This window comes from Lissotriton vulgaris, unplaced genomic scaffold (genome assembly GCF_964263255.1).
Source record: "Lissotriton vulgaris unplaced genomic scaffold, aLisVul1.2 SCAFFOLD_2044, whole genome shotgun sequence".
Lineage (NCBI taxonomy): Eukaryota > Metazoa > Chordata > Amphibia > Caudata > Salamandridae > Lissotriton > Lissotriton vulgaris.
In genome coordinates, this window is record NW_028253945.1 from 346,045 (window position 1) to 371,405 (window position 25,361).

The 25,361-nt window shown below is 46.9% G+C and overlaps 1 protein-coding gene across 1 annotated transcript in view; it reads right to left on the reverse strand.

Annotated features, from left to right (window-relative positions):
* The window catches only part of LOC147660709 (erythroid membrane-associated protein-like), a gene marked incomplete at its 5' end in the record, with an annotated part of 139,835 nt that overhangs the window by 45,137 nt on the left and 69,337 nt on the right, over positions 1–25,361 (reverse strand). Inside the window, one exon of the mRNA XM_086951518.1 lies at positions 18,812–18,838. Within this exon, the coding sequence (XP_086807644.1) occupies positions 18,812–18,838 (27 nt within the window). The remainder of the gene's footprint in view (positions 1–18,811; positions 18,839–25,361) is intronic.

Consider the following 25,361-nt stretch of genomic DNA (forward strand, 5'->3'; position numbering starts at 1 on the left):
CTCGAGAGCAAAAAACGGCCATATCCTGACAGGGGCCATGACAGGTACGGTTCCATGTGTACAGAAGTTTTTACAAGTACATGTTTCCGTACACTGTCTTTCTTTAATTCGGCCTCCTCCCGGGCTAAATACCTAGAAGAGAGAAATAACTTCTTCACAGAGGTAACATCAGATTTTCTAGTGAGTTCCTCGGGTTTTAAAAAGGTCAGGGCGCCCTAGTTCAGTTAGACACCTTCTGATGTATTTAAGCCAGGGGACTTTAGATCCATTTTCCCAGGTTATTGCTTCTTTTAAAATGTGTTGGGTAAGGGGTATTTCAGTGTTTATCCAGCAGTTTAGCCAACAAAGTACAGGATTTACGGCTAAACTGTCGCTCTAGTATGGCATACCCAGTTCTTCATGAACGGAGAAATTACCAGTGCACCTTGGTACCCTCAGAACACGTTTTAGGAAGTTATTTTCTGCGACTTCCAGACCTCTGGGAGAAGTGAACCCCCATAACTCACTGCCATAACACGCAATAGATATACTTTTTGCTTTATGAAGTTGGAGCAATGCAGCCACTGGGGTATTTCCCATTTTCCTTGCAAAATCAAGTATGGCAGCATTAGCCCTTGTTACCTCTCCCATTTTCCTCTGTACAGCGGGTCCCCAATTTAACTGATGGTCCAAGAGGACACCCAAATAGGAGAATGTCTTAGTCACTGGAATTTTTTCCCCATTAACATTAAAGGTATTTGGTTTTTTATACCCCAAGCCTACCTTCATGACATAGGATTTTGAGTTATTAATACTCAAGTCCCGTGAATACATGAAGTCATGAAATGCTTTTAACAGAGTTTGTAGGCCTGCTGCTGTCCTGGAAATCAGGACTGCGTCGTCCGCATAAAGCAGTACCGGCAGTCCTTTCCAGCCTACATAGGGGTAATCGACTCCCTTGTCTAAGAGATACTGTTCTAAGTCATTGATGTACAGGTTGAAGAGGTATGGGGCTAGAATACACCCTTGGCGAACGCCACGATGTATTCCAAATTCTCTTGTTACTTTTAAATCTTGTGTATATCTGACATTTTCTCGTGTGTCAGAATGCATGTCGGCTAGGAAATTAATCCGATTCTGCTCTATGCCTATTTTTGCCATGACATCCCATAATCTACCTCGATCTACGCAGTCAAAAGCCGAGGATAGATCCATGAATGCCATGTGGATTGTACCTTCTCTGGCCATAGTATATTTCCCTATAATCATATATAGGTTCAGGCACTGGGTAGTCGTAGAGTGGCCAGGCCTGAAGCCATATTGAATTGGGGAGATTATATTATTTTCATCTGCCCAGGTTGTTAATCTATTTAAAATTACGCCCCCTACCACTTTTGCTACAGAATTAATTAAAGATATTGGTCTGTAGCAAAGTGGGCTACTGCGATCACCTTTTTTAAATACGGGTACTATGGTAGAAATCCCCCATGACGTTGGGCAGCCAGACAACGCCGCTGCATTAATTACAGCGGTAAGGACTGGGACCCAAAGTGATGGGAGGGATTTAAAAAAGTCCGGGGGGAGGCCGTCAGGCCCAGGGGCCTTGTTACAAGTTAGGCCTTGAATACCTGTTTCAATCTCATTAGCTGTAAAGTGCAAGTAGTTCTCCATAGGAGTAACAGAAGAATATTCTGCCTGGGACTTATTACTTTTAAAAATGGCACTGAAGTGAGTGACCCAGTCTTCCTCAGGAATATTTGTGCCAAGTGCCATATTACTTGGGTCGTCAAACAGAGGTTTGTTGATGATTTCCCAAAACCTGGCACTGTTACCCAAGATTTTCGGGTCTAAAAGAGACTCCCAGGTACTTGCCTTAACCTCTTTTTTCCGTATTGCGAGGCATTTTTTATATTGTATACGCATGGCTTTAATACAGGCCGGGTCTCTAGGTCTAGCTTTTAGGGCTGTCTTCAGGTCTCTGTTGGCCTTAGAGCAAGAGTGATCAAACCATTTTGGGTTGTTTCCAGTATGCCCTCTTACTGGCACAGTTAGTAAAGACCCCACTGTTGCAACGACCCCCTCAAAAGCAGACAAAGTTTGACCAGGAGATGATGAAGGTGACACACAGATTGAAAGATCAGAGATGCAAAGGTTATTTATCGATGTATACAAGTTATCACAGTCCACCATAGTCCATTTTAGGTGGCGCTTTCCATTTATAGACTTTAAAGTTCCACGGCTTTCACTGTTCTTTCGCAATTCAAGGATACCTCCACCAACATTAATAGAAATCGGATTATGATCACTATGGGTATTCCATTGAATGCGAAAATCCGAGACAAAATTCGCAAGGTCTGTGGATAATAGAATGTGGTCTATATATGAACCATTTAAGTTGCCTTTATACGTAGGGACTTGGAAGAGTGTATGCTACGCTGTCTCGGACATAGCAGCAACTAAATTATATTTATCCATCATGTTATTAAGCTGTGTTCCGCGCCGCGAGTGGTCAAAGTGAAATCCTTTTATGCTGTTGCACCCTAAATGTCCCATGGGCGTCTCTCCAGGATTCCCACAGGGATGTGTATTAAAGTCTCCGGCAATCAGCAATTTACTCGACAGATTCTCCTCGTCACTCAAAAAGTCACTCAAAAGTAAGAGGTTGCATTCTCCAAACTGATTTGATGCATTATAAAAGTTATTCAAGGTCAGGATGGATTTACCCCTTTTTAACTCAAGTACTTGAAGGTTCCTATTACCTGTGTGACGGATGGTTTTATGATGTGTAAGAGCCAGACTTATATAAATTGCCAAACCCCCCTTTGCTCTCCCACTACTTGAAGGTTCAGCTGGATTGAAGAAACTTTGGTATCCCTCGATGTGAGCACATTTTTTATCTACCAACCAGGTCTCTTGCAGGCATATCACTGCATATTGTTTAACAAAAGACAGCCAGGTGGGGTGACAGATTTTGTCGGCCAAGCCTGCCGTATTCCATGAAACCAGACTTGTAGCATTTAAGTCTATGTTTGGGATTACGGATGTAACAGCTTTTGGAGGAATAGGCTCTGTTCTAATGACTGCCTGTTCTTCAAGTGCATTGTGGTGTTGTTCTGCATTGGATAGTTCACTGCTGGAAGCTTCTTCATAGTCTGTGATCAGCTCTGATCTATTTTGTAGAGGTGGACTCTCAACTGGAGTTCTTATATCTATACCCTTTTGCTCAGTTGTTGGAAAACTGTTAGTAATCTCAAGAACATTTAGACCCTTTGTACCGTTACTTTTGTCGGGTATCAACTCACAATTTACACATGTTCTCTGATTAGTTTAATTTTTTTTGTTTGAATATATTTTATTGCATTTCTTTCATCAGAATACAGGAAAACAGAATAGTACAGCAGCAGTATTGACTAGATACGTCATCATACATCCGTTATCTACATATGAATACATAAAGAAAAAAGGAATTTTACGAATCAATTTAAAACATAGAATGACAAGGATGGGAAATGCAGCTGTACAAAGATACTTCTCCATGACAACAATTTGCTGGTATTATAGCTCTGCCCAGTTTCTTCCGGTAGAAAACGAATATCTGGGACATTTATAATAATAAGGTGACTGACGAGAAGTGTCTGAGCGCGCCAGAGGACTGACAAAAGAGCACTAAACAGAACAGGTGTAATGCGTCACTGGTAATAAAGAATATCCAAGCCCAAGAAGCGTTATATTGGGGGCAAGTCGGGCAGGCAGGGTGTTGCCGCACTGATGAACCAAGTGTAGCGTTAGTCATCGTCTCCCTGTCGCGGGGCGTGACCCGCACGTTATGTCCCTGAGTGTCACATTTAGCCCAAGGGTGTTATCCACGACTGAGTGTTCAACGTCGTCCTATAGGCACCCCGCAGAGCGCTAGAAAGAAATCTGCGAATAATCAATATTTAATATCATTTACTCAGAACGTTAAACAGTGATTGAAGAACTTGTGAAAATAGGGGCTGTAAGCCAACGGAAGGGGAGAAAATAATAGTAGGGAGGAAGGGGGGAATATTAACAAATGAAGAGGCTTGCGTTTAAACAAATGAGACGGGGCTGCGGGTAGGGGCAAGTGCATGTGTAATTGTGTCTGCAGTGGATGTCATACAGTGTCGCACATAGCGGCCGCAAAGGCGGCAGCAATGGGGGGGAACTTCAAAGGGCGGTCCCCGTCTGAGGGAGGGGGGGGTGGACGCCGGGAGTAAATATGTAACCTAGAAGAAGGGAAGGGTAGGAGGAAAGAGGAAGGAGGAAAGAAGGGCGGGGGGGTCAGGCGGCGCCCAGTGAGAAGAGCCTTTATGTGATCCCACCTTGGATACACACTTGGTGAAAGGCAACTAGGGTGTCATCCCAGGTCTGAGCTATCGGGTACATGCGGATCCCCGCTCTTTCTTCCCTGTGCAGGGCCACGCTTTCTGCCTGCGCCCAGGTAGCAAATGAAGTGCGCCAGTGTATGGCCTGGGGAGGTTCACTATTCTTCCAGCGTTTTGTGACAAGTCTCTTTGCCGTTATTAACCCAAGGTCCCAGAATCTAGCCTGGGCTGTCAACTGTTTCGTTCGCTTGTACAGGCCCAGCAGGCAAGACTCCCATGTGTTTGGTAGGCTTCCCCCGGTAGACGCCGCCAGGGAAGACGATACTGCCGACCAATAACTGAGCAAGTGTGGACATGCCCAAAGCATATGCAAAAAGTTTGCATCCACTAGCCGACACCTGGGGCACGCCGTCGTGGCAAGGTTAAAATAGCGATTTATTTTATCCGGGGATAGGTACGCGCGGTGTATGATGAAGTATTGGATAGTTTTAAAGCGGGAGTTGCGCGGGATGTTCAACACTCCTGCTAGTACTCTCGTCCATTCCCCGTCAGTCCAGTCCTGTCCCCTATCCTCATTCCATTTGTCACGCAAGCGCTATGAGGAGAACTGGGTGTGCGTATGTAGGGCCTGTGCCAACCAATGAACAATGTGGGAACCATTGCCCATCACGTGCAGATAGTGCATCAGTAGGTGGGTGGGTGGCTCCTCTGTGAGATCGCCCCAGGCCTGCGAGAATGAGCGTATGATCGCAGCATGCGTAAGGAATTGTCCGACTGGTAGCCCCGAGGTGGCTGCCAGCGTCTCAAATTACAGCAGTGCACCTTCAGAGAACAAGCCCCCAGTCCCCCCAGGTCAGCTCGCGTCCAGCTACTTAACGTAGCCTCTGTAAGAGTGCCCCCTTCCCAGGGCAGCCCCAACAATGGTAGATTGGGAGCATATGGTTTAATGGAGTTTGTGAACTTCAAACCCCTCATATAGCATTTCCGGGCTATCGCTAGATGTATTTGCTTTGGGCATCTGACTGTGGCTAGAGGGTGGAACAGCACATGAACCTGTGCCGTTGTCAAAATTATGTCCTACGTAGCAGTATCTCCCAGATTTTTCCCGCTTAGCCAGTAGATCACCCATTGTAGCTGGGCCGCCAGATAATAGAGTTTCTGGTTGGGAACCGCCAATTCACCACTCTCTACCGAGGCATACAGTGTCTTCAGGGCTACCCGGGGTCGCCCCATATTCCTGGTTAGAGTCTCTAATTCCCGGAATATTCTGCACGGGACATAAACAGGAATGTTGGCATAGTAATACAACAGTTTAGGCAGCACTATCATTTTTGTCAACGTGATGCGACTTGGGACATTGAGTGGGAGGGAGTTCCAAAACGTTACCTGGGCTGAGAGCGATGAAACTGCCCGCACCAAATTGCCATCCAGCATGTCCGCGGGGTTACGATACACGTGCACTCCCAAGTAGCGAAAAGTGGTCTGGTACCAGACAAGTCGTTCGCCTAATACCTCTATGTCACATTCTCGCGTGTCAGCAGCAAAGGAATATACTCCGGACTTTTCCCAGTTAACCTTAAGCCCCGACATTTGCCCAAATTTGTGAAATATATCGGAAAGCGCCCGCAGGTAACAGGTCAGATCACTAAGGTAGAGGAGCAGGTCATCTGCATATAGCGATACTGCATGCAGCCCATCGGCAAGAGGGATGCCCCAGTCCTCTCTGGAAGCTCGGAGCCGCGCCGCCAGGGGTTCCATCATGAGTGCAAATATTAAGGGAGAAAGAGGACACCCCGGTCTAGTGCCTCTGCACACTCAGATAGGGTCCGAGAGTAGTTTCCCCGTGCGGACTCGCACTGTAGGTTCCCGGTACAGGAGTTCCACCATCTGGAGGAAAGTATCACCCAAGCCAAACTTCTCCCGCACCAGCCGCAGGTAGGGTCACTCCACAGAATCAAACGCTTTTTCGAGGTCAAGAACCAGGCATCCCGAGGAAGGCCTATACGAGCCCAGACTGAGCTCATCCCTGCCCGGCTTCAGGAGGGACACTAGGTTTGCCTCGTTCAGGGAAGGCGGAAGGGCAGAATCTGCAATTGCCGCCCTATATATGCGCAGCAATTCGGGGATAAGGATAACGGAATAAGCTTTATAGAACTCCGCGGACAATCCGTCTGGCACTGGGGACTTGCCATTAGAGAGGGAAAAGATAACCGTCCGCATATCTTCCACTGTGAGCGGTGCTTCCAATTCTCCCCGTTGCTCACCGGTGGCTGCCGGCGATGGCCAGGCCAGCAAATACGCCGAGATGTCATCAGGCGAGTGGCGAAGACGAGAGCGGTAAAGACCCTCATAGTGTGACGTGAAGGCTTCGTGAATAGCTCTCTGAGTGTAAACAATGGTGTGTGGGTTAGTGCGTATGGCCATCACCGGTGTGGTCTGAGTGTCACGCCTAATCAGCCATGATAGCAATCTACCAGGCTTGTCGCCTGACTGATGTGTTCGCGCTGAGTGGGCAGCATAATTCAGATTCTTCAACCTGTCTAACAGTTGTGTATGTAATTCCCTGGCTGTTTGTAAAGCCCTATCGCCTCCCCCCGCCGCTTCACGTTCTCCCACCAGTAGTGCAGATTCGGTCTGTGTCAGATCCGTCTCTATCTGCTTTCGCATTCCTGCCTGCATGCCCAGACAGTGGCCTCAGATGACTACTTTAAAATGCATCCCATTCGAATTGTGGGGTGGATGCCGTATCATTGTTGTCTTCGAAGTACTGCAGTAGGCGGTGCGACAATGCCTCCCTATACGGGGCGTCCAGCAGGACGTCAGGTTGGAGCCGCCAGGTTGGGATCGGTGGGTTGGGGCGTATCCAAATGAAGTCAAGGGCGTGAGGATTGTGGTCAGAGTGAGTACGACCGAGGTAACTGGTGTCTGTGACGTGAGGCAATAAGTCACTTGTCAACATGTACCCATCTAACCGGACGTGTAGTGTGTGGGCGCCTGAATAATATGAATATACCTTTTCCTGGGGATGATGACTGCGCCAAGCATCATGCAGGTCCCACTGTACCGCCCAGTCTGTGAGAGCCCTCATCGCCCCTACTACAGGTGCGTTGGCTACGGAGGGGGGGGAGGTTTGAGGGGGGGGGGGGAGAAGCGGTCCAAGGCAACGTCCAAGACAGCGTTATAGTCGCCTCCGAGCAGGAGTGGCATGTCATGCCATGGAGCTAGCACCTTGGATAGGTGAGTAAAAAAGTGACCTTGGTCGGTATTAGGAGCATATAGGGAAGCAAGGACTATGAATTGGCCGTCCAATCTACCATGGAGTACCACATACCTACCCTCCGTGTCTACTGTAGAGTGGGAAAGTGCAAAGGGGACCCCAGGTCGTATCCAGATTAACGCTCCCCGTGCGAATGCCGAATAACCTGTTGCATGTAATTGCCCCGGCCATCTACGGCGTAACGTTAACACCTCCGGGGCAGTCAAATGTGTCTCTTGCAATAGTGCGATTTGGATATTATGTCGTTTGAGGTATGAATAAATGTGGTAGCGATGCGAGGGCGAATGCATCCCCCGCACATTCCAGGTACAAAATTTAATCGCAGTCATTGCAAATCCATTTCCACATCCTCCCCCCCATCCACCCCTCCAGCACCCGGCAGACCCACCCAGTACGGCAAGTACTCACACATGATGTCCAAACACTGTTTCACAAGCCCATACGTCACAAATAAAATACAAGGGAGAAAGAAAGAGTCAACCAACTCTGTAAACAAGAGAAACAAAAAAACAATGCCAATAGGTCGACAGCAAAACATGTTGTCGTCCAAACACTCCTATGAGCGAAAGAGTCCTTGAGTTCAATGGGGGTGTTCTGAGCGCCTGGCTCCGATCCTACACAGGCATCTCGAGGTCAGGTTGAGGGTGTTTTCCCCCCACAGGCAGGTCCCGACAGTCAGCCCAATCCCAGCAAAGCCGCCCAGTACATGGGGGCCCCAGAGCTCTCGGGCCCGTGGTTCAACCACTCTATAATGTTCCAGATCGGACCCCAATGATGCACTCACCTCCAGGGGTCCGTCCACCCCTCCAGCGCCACCCCTCGGCTCACCATCGGTGTGTGCATTCAAGTCACATCCGGACAGGGGGAGCTGGATTCGCAGGATCTCCATCTCCAAGTCCAGTCTCCCCTCCGTGGGCAGGACGGCGCAAGTTGCGTCTCAGAGGTGACACAACAAAAACAAAAGCCTGAGGTCCCAAGGTGAGGTGAAAAGGAGTCAAGTGTTCAGTGGACAAAGCCAGCAGTTTGCGGGGTAACATCCGGTAGATCCGCCGATATCTGTGAATCCGGTATTCCATAAATGCGCTCATCATCACTCGTGATAACATTAGGGCTGGCTCCCAGGTCTTGTTCCGCTTCCAACGAGCCGCTGAACATAATGCAACTTGTAATAAGAAACAATGTCCCACTGGGTATCAATGAAGAGGGCAGTTCAAAATTATGCATACAATACGTATTACAAAAGAAGGACAACAGGGAGTCTCAGTACATTTTGTGATAGGGTTATTAATTACCAATTGCATCAAACACGGGAAGCACAGTTAAAGGCAGCACTGTACATGAAAAGACATCATGAAACAACCCAAAGAACACTTGGTGAGAATGTGATGACGTAGTGATGGTGACGACGCAAGTGAAAGTGAGAAAAACAGCGTGGTCGGCGCAAAGTGATAAAAACAATCAATTAAAGGCTTTCACATTAGGTATATACAATTTAGACAGGTTGAATTTGAGATAGTGATAAGCCTATTGGTAGTGCGCCGTGAGATTGCGCTGTTGTAGTCGACGGCGTTTCGATCCTCTGTAAATCGGGATCCTCTTCAGGACAGGGTTGGCGTTGAATTAAGGTGCTGGTGGATAGGTGCATCGACAGGATCCAGAGATAAATAGTGGGTCCAGGACCTAATACACACTGAAGGTGTATGGTGATTGCAGCGCCTGAATCGCTGGAGGCAGAGCGTTGTCGGTTAGAAATCAGGCGATAACGCTGGGCGATTTGGAAACTCTATTCGGTCTGCAGAGCCTGGATGAGTCAGGCAGCGGTAGCCGATTGGATCAAGGCAGTGTCATCCCGTGCAGAGTAGCGGGTCGAACATAATGCAACAGCATACACAAAGCAGCATAACAAAACAATGAAACATGATAGGGCACAACACAATGAAACAGCCAAAGCAGAACACAATACAGCGACTGCAGTACAACACAACTTCACTTTGCTTCACTTTCTCAGCAGTCACAGTTATTCCCAGCAGTTCCCAGAATTGGTGCAGATCACAGCAGTCGCACAGATCTCAGCAGTGTAGCAGGCCACAGAAGTGCTGCAGACCCCAGCAGCAGTGATTTTTATTCATTCTCGTCCCAAAGAACTCCTCTATGTTCTGATGCGCTGAACTGCCAAAGCAGGAACAACACCAAATCATGCAGAAAGAGGCCCTTTGTCTAACATTGGCTTCTCTAACAAATAGCTTGTGAGCTACTGGTACATCTCCAGCGACCTGTGAGTAGCTCTCCTGGGTGAAGACTAGTCAACTAAATTAGAACATTATACTTCTATCTAATTAATATACATATGCCAAAATTGAAAAACATGTATTTGAGAGAAAAATGTGTGTATTTTCAGAACTCATGAGCTGATTGTTAGACCTGGGGTTACCAGTCCACATAGGGTAGCCTGGCACAGAGTAGGAACAGCTAATCTCCAAAGGCAATTGTGTTGTGCTTACATCACTCACTCACAGTAACCCAGCGCTCAACCACTGAAAATAAATGACACTACACCAGTTTAGAAAAATACGGGCTGTTTTATAAAATTCTCTTTGTAATTTCTTTATGTCTTTCAGCAGTGTTTAAATTCAGTACAATAAATATTTCCACAGTCAATTATTGGCATCCATAAGGCTTTTCAATGCATTAATTAATACTTCTTATTATCCCCAGCTGAAAGAGTCTCAGCAATAACATCTGTAACTTATCTCTTCCCTGATATTTTCAAAGCTTAATTAAGGTAACCATCAAGAATAAGGTTCACTCATGTTGGAACCCAAAAGGTACATTACCCGTGGGGACACAGTATCAGCATTAGCTAGAGGATATAGCTGCTCAGCAAATCTTTCCCCCCCCACTGGTATACTTGCAAATGGTTTTAGTCAGCTGATTATCTAGATAGAAGTAAGCAGAATTCTTAGTCAGATTTCACAGACAGATCGTTTGCTCTCTGACCACCTTTGTTTGGCAGGTTATAATTCAGAATGACATATGAGCCCCAAGTGAATTGCATGTACAGGTTCCCTTAATACAATCCCTTCTCACCCCCCTTTCCTGAACCCACTTTGTGTCCCTGAGCTCCTTTAGCGAGTAAATATCTATATTCGGTGACTTTCCCCCCCCCCAAGGGTAATCTGCTCAGGTATGGTATGGATTGGCGTGAGTCAGTCAGGTATTCAGCGAGCACTATTCATCGTGCAGTTCGATAGATTTGAGGGAATCCGGTCCGAGCACGAGCCTCTCCACCCGCCGACTAGTTTCCCTGCTTACTTTGTTCTAGTAGAATTGCCAGTCCGCTTCCGATTTTACGTCTGTGCTGCTTACTAGGGACCTGGGAAGGCTTCCTTTCCCCCACTGCATCCGCTCGCCTTACTGTGCGGTTGCAGCTTCCCCTCCACTGGTCTTTGAGTCTGCAGATCTTCCGATGTGCTCTCCTCACACGCGAAGGACTCCGCCCACGGCCGGCCTCATTCTGCCCCTCCCCGCCTCTTCCGTCATCACCACGATCTTGCTGTCGGAGTTCCACAGATTTCGCTCCGCTTCTCAACTGCGCCTGTTGGCCCCTTTCTCGCCAGCTCCGCAGAAGGAACTCACAGCAGGCACACTCGGGCGCAGGAAGGGTGACAGCTGCAGCGAAGGCCTCCCGCACAGCACGCCAGGGTCTCCCCCACAGTAAGTGAAGTTCCCCGCTTTGGGTCGTTACTCCGCTTCCTTCCTCAACGGGCCTGCGATACCCAGGGCCTCAAGCTGGCGAAGTAGAGTTTCAGCTCTGCTGGTCAAAACGCCGTAGGCGGGGCTGGGAAAGTCTCGGTTATTACTGATTCTTCTCAGTGTCACAGCCACACACAGCTCCTCAGAGATCGCTTAGGAATAGCTTCCCAGGAGCCCTTAAAGGATGTAGAGAGCTAGTGAAAAATATCAAAGGTAGGGCTTGGTCGATAGATAGGTAGGGTCACATCAATCGCACTCCACCTCTGTTCCCGGGGAAGCAGTCTCCTGGACAAGAAGACAACAGGTTGATCCAGACCCTCTTTGTTGAGTTGTGATAACACTGCCCCAATGATATGCTCTGATGCATCCGTTTGGACAATAAATTCCTTAGAAAAATCAGGGGCTCTCAGGACTGGAGCCGCACACATTGCTTGTTTCAAGGTGTCAAAGGCTTGCTGACAAGCCTCCGTCCAGACTACCCGCCGGGGTTGCTTCTTGGAAGTGAGTTCAGTTAGGGGTGTCACAATGGTGCCATACCCCTTCACAAAGCGACGGTAGTATCCTGTGAGGCCCAGGAAAGCTTGGACCTCAGTTTGGGTCTTGGGGGGCTCCCAGGCCATGATAGCCTCAATCTTGGCCTGATGGGGCTGCACCCTTCTCCTGCCCACCAAGTGGCCTGGGTACAGCACCGACCCCTGCCCGATCTGGCACTTGCTGGCCGTGATTGTCAAGCCAGCCTGTTTCAGGGCCTGGAGAACAGCTTGTAGGTGACACAAGTGGTCTTCCCAGCTGCTGCTAAAGACAGCAATGTCGTCTAGGTAAGCAGCAGAGAAGGCCTCCATCCCAGAGAGGACCTGGTTCACCAGCCGCTGAAAAGTGGCAGGAGCGTTCTTGAGCCCAAAGGGCATCACACAGAACTGGTAGTGGCCCTCAGGCGTGAGAAGGCTGACCTTTCCTTTGCTCCATCTGTAAGGGAGATCTGCCAGTACCCTGATGTGAGTTCAAAAGTACTCAGATATTGGGCAGCTCCCAGCCGGTCATGAGCTCATCCGCCCTCGGGATTGGATGAGCATCAGTTTTTGTCACTGAATTTAGTCCCCGGTAATCCACACAGAACCTAAGTTCTGGCGTGGTGCCCGGTGGGGCAGCTTTTGGTACCAAAACCACCGGACTGGACCAGGGGCTACTCGAAGGTTCAATTACTCCTAGCTCCAGCATCTTAGTGACTTCGCTATGAATTCTGGCCTTCACCTTATCTGACAGCCGGTAGGTCTTAGACTTCACAGGTGGGCTGTCTCCTGTGTCCACATCATGGGTACACAGATGGGTCCTTCCCGGGATAAGGGAGAACAGCGAGGAGTACTGCTCCAGGACCGGTTGGCAGTCCCTACGCTGTTCAGGAGTTAGGGATGGGGTTGAGAATCACTCCCTCCACCGACCCATCCTTTTCCTAAGACGAAAATAGATCAGGGAGAGGCTCACTTTCCTCTTCCTCAGCTCCATCGGTCACCATCATCAAAATGACCTCGGGCCTCTCATGGTGTGGTTTGAGGCGATTGGCATGGAGCACCCGATGGGGCTGCCGGGGGGTCTTAAGATCCACCAAGTAAGTGGCCTTACCCTTCTTCTCAATCACCTCAAAGGGGCCTGCCCAGCGATCCCGGAGGGCACTCAGCTCTCCAGGTTCCATCACCCACACTTTCTGGCCAGGCTCCAACTCCACAGGGTGAGCATTGTGGTCATACCACTCTTTCATCACTGCCTGGCTGGCTTCCAAGTTGTCAGAAGCTTGCTTCCACAACTTAGCCATTTGGCTCCGGAAGGCCAGCATGTAGCTCACCACGTCCTGGGGAAGCTTCTTGGAAGTCTTTTCCCATCCGTCTTTCACCAGGCTGAGAGGTCCACGCGCAGGGTGCCCATACAGAAGTTTGAAGGGGCTGAAGCCCACTCCCTTCTGTGGCACTTCCCTGTATGAAAACAACGGACAGGGTCGGAGGACGTCCCATTTCCTCCGCAGGCTCTCTGGCAGACTTCTAATCATGCCTTTCAATGTTTTATTGAACCTCTCCACCAGACCATTGGTCTGTGGGTGGTAAGGGGTGGAGAACGGAAGGTAACCCCACACTCTTTCCACATAGCCCGCATGTAGGCTGACATGAAGTTGGTTCCCCTGTCGGACACAACTTCCTTGGGGAAACCCACTCGGGTAAAGATCCCCATCAGGGCCCTAGCCACCGCAGGTGCAGTAACGGTCCTCAAAGGAATTGCCTCTGGGTACCGAGTGGCGTGATCCACCAGAACCAGGATGAACCGGTGACCAGCTGAAGTTGGTGGATCCAATGGCCCGACAACGTCGATGCCCACCCTTTCAAAGGGGGTGCTAATGACAGGTAGTGGTTCCAGGGGAGCTTTCAGCTTCAACCCTATTTTCCCACTGGCTTGGCAAGACGCACATGTCCGACAGTAGGTGTCGGACGACACCCTCATCTGAGGCCAGTAGAAATGAGGGACAAGCCGGGCAAAGGTCTTGTCCTGGCCCAAGTGTCCTGCTAAGGGTATTTCATGAGCCAATTCCAAAAGAAAGGCTCTGTAACGTTGGGGAACAACCAAGGCCCGTGACGAACCGTGCACAGGTGCCTTGGGTTCACTGTAGAGGAGTCCATCCTCCCAGTAAATGTGGTAGTTCCCTATGGTGTTACCTGCTGCCTGGGCTTCGGCCTGTCGCCTCAGACCCTCAAGGGTAGGGCACTCATTTTAGCCCTTAAAGAATTCCTCCCTGGTCGGCCCCCCTCCACATGCCATTCGGCAGGGATAGGTAGGTTCTCCAAGGAGACAACATCCCCCACCGTGGACTCTGGGTCCACCACCACAGGTGGCCCATCCAGCTCACGGGGCGTGGATGCCGAGGCAGGCTTCTCCTGTCCACGGATCTTTCCCTTTCTGGCAGGTGGCTGTGCCTTTGTTCCAGGCTCCAGCCCTGGCGAACTCCCCCTCCGGGTAGTCGTGGACCGTGTGCTGGCACAGGCCCAGTCAGGTGTACCCAGCATCTCAGAATGAGTCAGGTATTCCACCTCCTTCCAAGAATTGTGCTCCATATCATTCCCCAACAGACAATCGACTGGCACGGCAGGGCTTACGGCAAATCGAAGAGGACCTGCAACCCCTTCCCACTCAAATGGAACCTCGGCCACCGGGTAGTGACCTATTCTGCCGTCAGCGGCGGGGTGAAGTACGTGTGGAAACACTTGCTCTGGAGACACCAGATGACTCCTTACATTAGTCATACTGGCACCTGTGTCCCTCAGAGCTTCCCCTCTTTGGCCATTGATGGTGACCCACTGCCCATACTTGGTAGTATTTGAGGGCACCTGGATCTTAGGAACCATCTCCCGATCTCCCAGGGACACCAAGGTGACTCCCACCCACTCCCCTCCCTTATCTAAGGGCAACTCCTCCCCGAGCACTACATTAGCTACTCCCGGGGCTTTTCCTCCAGTGGGAGGGGGTGGTCTCTTTGGGCACTTGACATCTCCTTTATAGTGCCCAACCCCACCACATTCATAGCAGTGGACAACCCTTGGCTGCTGACTATGGCCAGGATGAGGGTTTTTCAGCGGGTTGGCCCTAGGAATGAATCCTATTCCCTTTCCTTGGAAATTGTTTTGGGAGCCTTTAGAGAACACCCTCTTCTTATCTCCCCTCTCTTTCTTCTGGGGAGCGCCCTGACCAGTCCTTTGGGAATCCCCTCCAGTCCCCTTTGAGGACACCCGGGTACTAGCCCAGATGTCCGCCTCCTCAGCAAGCTTCCTGGGGCTGGTAAGCTTGCTGTCCACCAGGTGTTGTCGCAGCTCGGGAAAACATTTCTCGAGTAGGTGCTCCTTTAGGATCAGGTCATACAACCCCTCGTAATCCCCCACCTCGCAGCCTTGTACCCAACCTTCTAGGGCCTTCTTAGCATAGTCTAGGAAATCCACCCAGTTCTGTGTGGCTAGTTTGTGGCTGTTCCTGAATTTCTGTCGATACTTCTCAGGAGTCAGCCCAAACTTTCTTATCAGTGCCACTTTCAAAGTGGGGTAGTTAGTCTGCTCCTCCTGCTCTAGGGCTAGAAGTGCATCCCTTCCTACGGGAGGCATGTATTTATACAGGCCACCCCCCCAGTGTCTTTCCAATATCGCATGGGCTCTTCGCGAGACCTCATATGCAGCCAACCATTTCGCAATATCATCCCCTGCACTGTAGCTGGCGACTACATCTTTTGGCAAATAAGGTCTGGGTTCCCTGGTTATCTCTTTGGGGTCGCTGCCACCAACAGGATCACTAGGAGTCCCTATTTGCAGGGCCTTGAGGTCTAACTCCTTTAAACTCAATTCATGAGCCAGCCTCTGTTCCTCCCTCTCCTTCTCCAACTTAGCTAACTCCCACTTCAACTGCCTTTCCTCTCTTCGGTTAGCTAATTCGGCTTCGGTTAAGCTCCTCACAGAGACACTGCTGCCCTCCCTCGAAAGTGTCCTAGGACCTTGCAATAGGTTCCCCCTTTCGGTTTGGTACAATTCATCCACTCCGATGACAGTGTCCCGATCCCCCTCTTCCTCCTCCTTCCCCTCCGGGTGAGCTGCCACCCATTCTCTCAAGCTGGTTTGGAGTTCCCCATTTTAGCACCACGCTTGAAAAACACCCCCTTACTTTGACAGAATTCCCTGAGTTGGGCCGCAGTGTAAGTCTCTAACTCTTCCAAATCGAATTCCATTTAGCCAACAGGGTCTCTGACAGTCACTTGGAAGAAGTCAAGAACGGGCGATAGTTAAAAGCTACCTCCACCCACCACCAGGAAAGAATTTGGAAAAACAAAACTTTTAATTAGGGAGTCCGCTAGGAGAAAACTCCAGGTGTAGGCATGTGGTACACACCGCGTTACTACTAAGTGGATGCAACCACAAGCTCTAATCCCACCACTGAACAACAATTATGTTAGACCTGGGGTTACCATACAACATAGGGTAGCCTGGCACAGAGTAGGAACAGCTAATCTCCAAAGGCAATTGTGTTGTGCTTACATCACTCACTCACAGTAACCCAACGCTCAACCACTGAAAATAAATGACACTACACCAGTTTAGAAAAATACGGGCTGTTTTATAAAATTCTCTTTGTAATTTCTCTATGTCTTTCAGCAGTGTTTACATTCAGTGCAATAAATATTTCCACATTCAATTATTGGCATCCATAAGGCTTTTCAATGCATTAATTAATACTTCTTGTTATCCCCCAGCTGAAAGAGTCTCAGCAATAACATCTGTCACTTATCTCTTCCCTGATATTTTCACAGCTTAATTAAGGTAACCATCAAGAATAAGGTTCACTCATGTTGGAACCCAAAAGGTACATTACCCGTGGGACCACAGTATCAGCATTAGCTAGAGGATATAGCTGCTCAGCAAATCTTCCCCCCCCCCACTGGTATACTCGCAAATGGTTTTAGTCAGCTGATTAACTAGATAGAAGTAAGCAGAATTCTTAGTCAGATTTCACAGACAGATCGTTTGCTCTCTGACCACCTTTGTTTGGCAGGTTATAATTCAGAATCACATATGAGCCCCAAGTGAATTGCATGTACAGGTTCCCTTAATACAATCCCTTCTCACCCCCCTTTCCTGAACCCACTTTGTGTCCCTGAGCTCCTTTAGCGAGTAAATATCTATATTCGGTGACTTTTCCCCCCAAGGCTAATCTGCTCAGGTATGGTATGGATTGGCGTGAGTCAGTCAGGTATTCAGCGAGCACTGTTCATCGTGCAGTTCGATAGATTTGAGGGAATCCGGTCCGAGCACGAGCCTCTCCACCCACCCGACTAGTTTCCCTACTTACTTTGTTCTAGTAGAATTGCCAGTCCGCTTCAGATTTTACGTCCGTGCTGCTTACTAGGGACCTGGGAAGGCTTCCTCTCCCCCACTGCATCCGCTCGCCTTACTGTTCGGTTGCCGCTTCCCCTCCACTGGTCTTTGAGTCGGCAGATCTTCCGGTGTGCTCTCCTCACACGCGAAGGACTCCGCCCACGGCCGGCCTCCTTCTGCTCCTCCCCGCCTCTTCCATCGTCACCACGATCTTGCTGTCGGAGTTCCACAGATTTCGCTCCGCTTCTCAACTGCGCCTGTTGGCCCCTTTCTCACCAGTTCCGCAGAAGGAACTCACAGCAGGCACACTCCGGCGCAGGAAGGGTGACAGCTGCAGCGAAGGCCTCCCGCACAGCACGCCAGGGTCTCCCCCACAGTAAGTGAAGTTCCCCGCTTTGGGTCGTTACTCCGCTTCCTTCCTCAACGGGCCTGCGATACCCAGGGCCTCAAGCTGGCGAAGTAGAGTTTCAGCTCTGCTGGTCTAAAAACCGTAGGCGGGGCTGGGAACGTCTGTTATTACTGATTCTTCTCAGTGTCACAGCCACACACAGCTCCTCAGAGATCGCTTAGGAATAGCTTCCCAGGAGCCCTTAAAGGATGTAGAGAGCTAGTGAAAAATATCAAAGGTAGGGCTTGGTCGATAGGGGGTCACATCAATCAAGTGAAGCAGCCGGCCCACAGGTCAATCTAACTCCTCTCAGTGTCTTCCTCCCTACTTTACCGTCTCACTCCTCACCAGACCAGGTTCTACACCAGCTCTCTGGTCAATCTACAAAATGGCCGCCCTAGGTCTGACCTTTTATAGGCTGGGCTCTGGCTATTGGAACTGGCCAGAAGGTTGTAGAGCTTTTCTATGCGGTCCAATGGGTCAGAACCCTGAGGTAAAAAAATGTGGCAGTTACAAGCCACCATTTTGTGTCACTGTATACACCATTTTAAGAGCGCCTATGCCTAAAAAAAGGTATAGGGAAAAAGTAGCACCTAACCCCAAGGACAACACCAAAAATGCTAGTGGACATAAAAAAGAATAAAAGGAGTTAGGAGGCAGAAAAGGGGACAAAAATAAATAAATAAATAGGAGGGACCACCCAAAGGGCTGACAGGTCTAACACTGATGCTCAGAGAATAGGCTTAATTTCTAAAATATTTTTAAAGGTGATATTTGAGCAATAAAAATCAATCAGTCTAGGGAGACTTACTACTGATATTATTAACTTTTTTCATTACTGGTAGCAACTATGCCTGATGCACTGAAGTGATCACTGCTGGTAATCTTTGCATAAGGCGTCCACTAATGTGATCTTGCCTGATGTCGTAACTATTACGTCTCTTATGTTAGTAGCTCAGGAGGATTTTCATTGAACGCTCTCATCACAGAAGAGGTTGGAGACCCCTGGTCTAACAGCAGAGACTCTCCAACATGCTGCACATTGTTAATATATGAATGATATCAAAAGAATGTGGGCAGAGACTCATAGGTGCAGCTCATGGCAAATAATTGTATAACAAGAGAAAATGAAACATAATTAAGAAATGAAGACTCATAAAGGACAGCCTTTAGTTACCTGCAAAACTGCGGGCCCATCTCCACTCTAGAAGAAAAACAAGAAGGAAAAAGAATATAAAAGCAAGCAGACAATTCACAAATATAGATCTACAATCCGGGTCTAAACTTAAAAAAAAGTTATATTTTTATTGGAAATGTTCAGAAACTAATATACTAAAAAAGGCCATTATTCTTATCCCTAACCCATACTCCAACCCCAACGCTAACTGTTCACCATCCCTTAGACAAATCCTCAGCCTAACTCATCCATAAACATAACCTAGCCTGACTCTATTCCATACCTCACCTTAAATACAATCCTTACCATAACAGTAATCCTTTTTCCCTACCACATAAGCATTAATCCAAGCCCAATATTTCAAACAAACCTTAACCCTCATCACCTAACTCCTATCCTTACCTTGGCTCTAACTCTAACTATTAACCATAACCCTTCCCTACCCCCATACCATGCCCTAAAACACAGCCCTGACTTAGCCCGCCACAATCCATTCAAAAGTCACTTGCAATCAAATTTTGCACTAATATGTCAACTACGTCTTTTTATACATCTACACTATTTCATTTGTTAAAATGAAAATACATCCATTCAATTGAATACATTTTCAGTATAATAAACTTATGGCACAACCTCTTTGAGTCGTAACTTTTCACGTGGTTATTGTAAACGGTGCACAGCACAGAACGCCGCCATTCGAGATCCTGTGCGTCATATATAGGTGCCTGGAATGCAGATCTCCCACTACCCTTTAGGACAAGATAAAGTGCTCCCAGCGCTCTAGAATAGATTTGGACAGTGCCTAAGTCTCACGATCTGCAGAGCAAAAAACATACTTTCATATTTAAACTGCCTGTGCTCTCTGCTCCCACATCGGTGGTTTCCTTCTGAAATGTTAAGGACATGTAGCCAAACAATGAGAACAAGTGAAATCTCTGACATTAGTCCTTGGAAAGCACGCCTCTTAGACAAATATGACCATGTATCCACAACAGCAATGCCTAGGACAGGAATGTCTTCATTTATTGTGTGTTTTGTGTAGTGCTATCTGTATCTTTACCAATACTTCACAGCTGATAGTGTACAAATAAGTGAAGGGACAGGGAGACTGAAGTCCAAATCTGAAGGGTGGATTCTGTGTCTGATGTTCCTCAATTGAAGCTCTTGGTGTCGGTGATGAGTTCTGTTAGAAATCAAGTCTGGATGGTTCTCCTTTCAAGAGTTTCCTGAACTGTAAATGATGGGGAGAGGGCCTTCCACCCCATGCTTCATCCTCTTGAACGACCGTTGATGGATAAGGTCGGCTGATGATTAGCAGAGGTTTCAGCTGGGGTGGAGTGTACAGGCAATTTCTGCAGGTACTCCGGACCTTTTCCCAAGTGGGCATTGGCCGTGGGACTGAGAACATTGTATACCAGTTTAACCATATTGCTTCTCAAGAGCACCTAGACGTGTGCACTATATAAACAAACAAACAAGAACCAAGCTTTCTTTTTATGTTATGCATCCTAGAAGGATACTAGTTATTTATTTTTCCTTCAGTACATAAACTCCCAGGTATATGAAAACTGATATCGCAGTTAGTTTCTAGGTTGGCCACACATTGTCTGCCCACTAAGCCACTGTATGCAGTTACACAATATTGCATTACACGGTCCTAGTCCAGCTCACATTAGCCCTAACAATGCACCCAGTGTCGAAATATGCCAGATAAAACTAGACACTAGCTGCCTTTCTGTCAGCCTTGTTGGTGCACCACTGAAGGGTAAGCCCCAGCTCCTTCACCTTCCTCAGAGCCGGAGGAAAATGCTACTTACCTTCAACAATGATTTTTTTTATGGGAAGCTCTACCTGTAGATTCCTCACCTCATGAATCTTCCCCAGGCACCAGATCAAATTCAGGAAATGTGCCACAGCTCTGCTGCACTGACCATTGGTGCGATGGATTCAAGTTCACTTTGGCTCTTCTTCCCTATAATGACCTGATATTATGAAGCTACCTTGCACTCTCATAACAGTTCTCCACCTTTTTCCCACAGCGTGTGGAAGTTTGTGGCAATGTAAGGAATCAACAGATAGAAAGAGTAGGCACCTCTCATCCCCTTGCAGCTATAGCCCTAGATGCAGAGAAAGCTTTTGATCTAGTTGAATGGCCATATCTGTTTAGTACTCTGAAGTGGTTTGGTTTAGTCCAAAGATTTCCACCCTGATTTCGTTCCTTTATTCCCGCCCTAGAGCAGCCATTTCGGCCAACTGTACCTTATCTTTACTTTTCTGTTAATAGAGGGGTTAGACAGGGATGCCCTTATTTAATCTTGCTTTAGAACCTTTCCTTTTGAGAATTCGTCAGAATGCTAATATACATGGGTTTAATTTCCACAACTCTGATATTAAGATGGCAGTATACGCTGACGAAGTATTATTATTTCTCTCCCAACCAGACGCATCCCTCCCTGCTTTTTTGAATGAAGTTAACTCATTTGCACAAGTATCTGGCTACTAATTAAATAAGGATAAATGTGAAATTTTGCCACTTACCAAACTCACTCTCAAGGACAATTTCTCTGCTTCGGGCTTTACTTGGAGCCCTAACTCTATAAAATATTTGGGTCTACATTTTACTTCTTCTCTTTCGGGCACAGTTACTAAGTGTATGGATGACTGTTTACAAAAATTGACTACTCTCAGTAGCAAATGGCATCTTCTATATCTATCGTGGTGGGGGAGATTAGATACAATCAAGATGATGCTATCTCCCATTGTCCTATTTACAATATCTAACATACCGTTTTCTATCCCTTTGAAATGTTTCAAGAAAATTAACTCTATTTTATCTTCATTTTTGTGGGGACATAAAACGTCTCATATGTCTTTGTCCAAATTAATGCATTCTAAAAGAGAGGGTGGAGTAAACTTTCCGAATTTTGCCTTATATCATAAATCCTTTTTATTGAATCATTTGTCAAACTGGATTACGGATTCCGCATCATCCTCTCCTTTCTGGTTGGCCTTAGAAAAGTCTTTTATATCTCCCTTTTCTTTCAAAGAATATCTTATGTTTTCTCATAAACCTCAATCTTTATCTACTCCTATTCTTAAGTATACCTCCAAAATCCTTCCTTCCTTTCCCGTTTCATCCTTTTTTGATCAACCTATTTGGCACAATACGTCTATATTAATGAACAATAAGCTGATTTTTTGGAAATCCTGGAGATCACGTGGCCTTATCTGGGTGCATCAATTGTTTCACCAAAATCAGATCATCCCATTTGCATTAGCTGCTACTTCTTTCAATCTACCTCCCGCTTTTCGAGTTAAATATTCGTTATTGTCACACGCATTACAACTTGCCTACAATGCTTCCCTTACTGCACCTCCTCCATCAAATCACGTATCCTCCGATATGTCTTCAATGAGTTCTTTACTTCTTAAACGACCTAAAGCTTCAAAAATCTACGCTTTTCTCCAAAATCAGTCTTCATCTCGCACGAAAACCACAACTGAAGAAACCTGGGAAAAAGACCTAGAAGTCTCTTGGCCTATTGAGCTGTGGGACAAATTATGGCTTAAGATTCGTAGATCTTCCAGAGCTGCTAATACTACTCAAACACTATTTTTTATTTATAATCGTTTATTATTTTCACCACTAGTTCTTAGTAAACAATACCCAGATGCTTCTGATAAGTGTTGGTCCTGCTCCTTACCATCTGCAGATCTTATCCACATGCTTTTCAGTTTTCCCCATGTTCATAATTTATGGCGGCAAGTTTGGTCTCAAATTAACAAGATTGTTTCCTCTAATCACTCCTTCTCTTTATCTCACATTTTCTTAGGGAGTGTTTCCCCCATTTGGGATCATTGCACTTTCAGGGTTAGAATACTTGACTTATTGTTGGCAGTAACTTTCCAGCAAATAACTAAAAATTGGAAGGAATTTACCAAAATATCCTATCAGGCTTGGTGGTATGCTGTTTGCTATAATCACAGGTTAGATACGACTTTTGTCTACCCCTTGACTTTAGCTGCCAAGCGAAAAGGATTGTGGAGTCCAGTTACACTATTTTTTGATTTAAATGCTCAGAGTTCTCTGCCTTTGTCCCCGTTACAACAAGAAGTTCCTAAACCTCCATGAATTCCTGTATTTTGTTAAACATATTAATATTATTTTTGCTTTTCTTGTAATTACAATGTATATTTAGTATATCTTTTATTACCTTATATCATACCAGTTGCCAATTTTGCTTATATTTATTCTCAATTTTTGATGTTGCTTTTTGTAGCTTATATTAATACCTTTAATTATCTTGATGTATACTTTTGCTTGTTATTTTCTTTGCCTTACTTTGTAAGCTTATGTCATATTCTTTCAATAAAAATTTTCTGAACTTAAAAAAAAAAAAAGAAAGAGTAGGCACCAGAAAGATTGTTACAGTGACAGACCACAATCCCCAGGAGGGAAAAATGACTTAAGGACATCCTGTCTGAAGCCTAAACAGCCAAGCGTAGATGAACTCTGAACCCGTGTCTGAGTAACAGGCAATAGCAGAAAGAGACAAAAAACAAGAAAACCAGGAATGATGACAAACCAACTTAGCTGTTCTTTCATGAACCAGGATCAGTATCTGCCAATCTCATATTAATGTTTAAATTCTGTTGGTCCCAATACACCATATTCTCACAAGGAGAGGCGCTTGGCACGCAGGGGAGTGAAATAGTTTGAGAAAACGTGCCCCCAAGCCAGAAAGAATCAACCAACAATGATAGGAAACAGAATAAAACATAACGCGCCATTTAATCAAACTACAGGTCCAGGAGCAAGACTCAGTACTTACTCTGCCTAACGTTACAGTGACTGACAGCCGCCATCAATTAGAATTTCTAAGTTTCCCCACAGAGGAAAGCCCAGAAGACCTCATAGTAGCTCCAGAGAGACCAGATGGCAGAAATCTGAAGGAAGCCTAGAACAGAAAAGCAGCTTGACACCGAACCAATTGGAGATGACACAATGCATCCTCCACTACAGCCAGACAGAATATGCGGATGAATAAAACATGTAGTATTGGGAATGCGATCAAAGAGCAGCTCTAAACTTAGAAGAGGAATCATCTCCCTGGTTGTAGGGTTCAACATCGAATAAAAACCCTGGGTAAAAAAATCAGAAGATGAAATGCGACGCCGAGGAGGTCATCACTTAAGAACACTGACAGCTAATACAAGGGTAGCATCAAGAGGTTGGCACAGCACACCCTGGTAGGGGCACAAATGAAAGGTATAAGCTGAAACGTATCCAGCCCAAGCAGAATTAATCTACAACAGCAACTCCCATCAGAAATAGAAGTAGGCCGATGAGCACAGTGTCATTATCACCAGATACAATATCCTTCCCGCTCACACCACAAGCAGATGCAGATTCACTAGAACACTGCAAATGAGAGGCTGATCCCAGAAGGGCCTCTGAGGCTGTTCAGACAGTCCCAAAATATGACACTGCCCCTAATCAGAGAAGCTGAAGACTAGGAACAGCTTTCTAAGTATTGAACAGAAGTGCATCTCTTTGCCCAGCTCTCCAACCTCCAGTCGCCTGCCCATGCATCCTCCATAATTCATGCATAGGAGAAGCCAGTCATACACACCAGGAACGAATATGGGCCAGAGGAGCCTGTGGACCTTTGATTAGTCCACTGTGTCATAACCAGAGCTAAGGACTGGTTTAGCAGCTCCAAAACCACTACAGTCATATGATCAGAGGAACTGGGACTATCATCTGGCCAAGGAGCACAGAAGGAGCAGACCAACAGGAATATAGCATTATACAAGTGGAGGGCCCAAACTCCTGAGAAAACCTTTCCCCCTGACAGAGCAGATTAAGAGGAATAATGGGGGTAGTTGTCTATGTAGGTGACAAACCCAGAGTTACAACACAAAATAGTAGGGTAATTATGAGTCAGGCAATAATAGCCATCATCTTGACCATTGACCAGCATTAAGGAAACCGCTGAATTTCAAACAAAATAAATGGATTCCATCAGCACCTTATTAACCCATACAGTGCAGAGGAAGCATTCACATCCACTGCACTATCTAACCAGGATTGAAGATGTGAACATCTTATCTTCCAACTGCTGGAAATTCCAAGCTGAAAGAGCGTTAACTGCAGCCCCAGATTGTTTATTTTTTAATCTTGGTGACGAGCAACACACCACCCAAAGAACTGGGTGGTTCTCATCGAAGAATAGTAAAAGCCAATTGGCCTCCCATTTCATTCAGTCATGAAACATTTTACGCAGGGAGCCGGCCAGTCACTTAATATGGAACTCATACCTGCTAGAACCATACTATAAATAAAAACAATCCCCTAGAGACTAGGGGCTACTACATCCTGGACCATACCTATAAGCAATCAGTCCGAGCTAACCCTTTATTCCCATAGAAATGGATGCCTAACCAGTCGTTGTACCCTACACAACCGATTATCAAATTAGTCACGGGGGGACCATATCTTTTTGCCCCACCTCTTAGCCCGCCTACCCTTGCAATTATATAGGGCTCT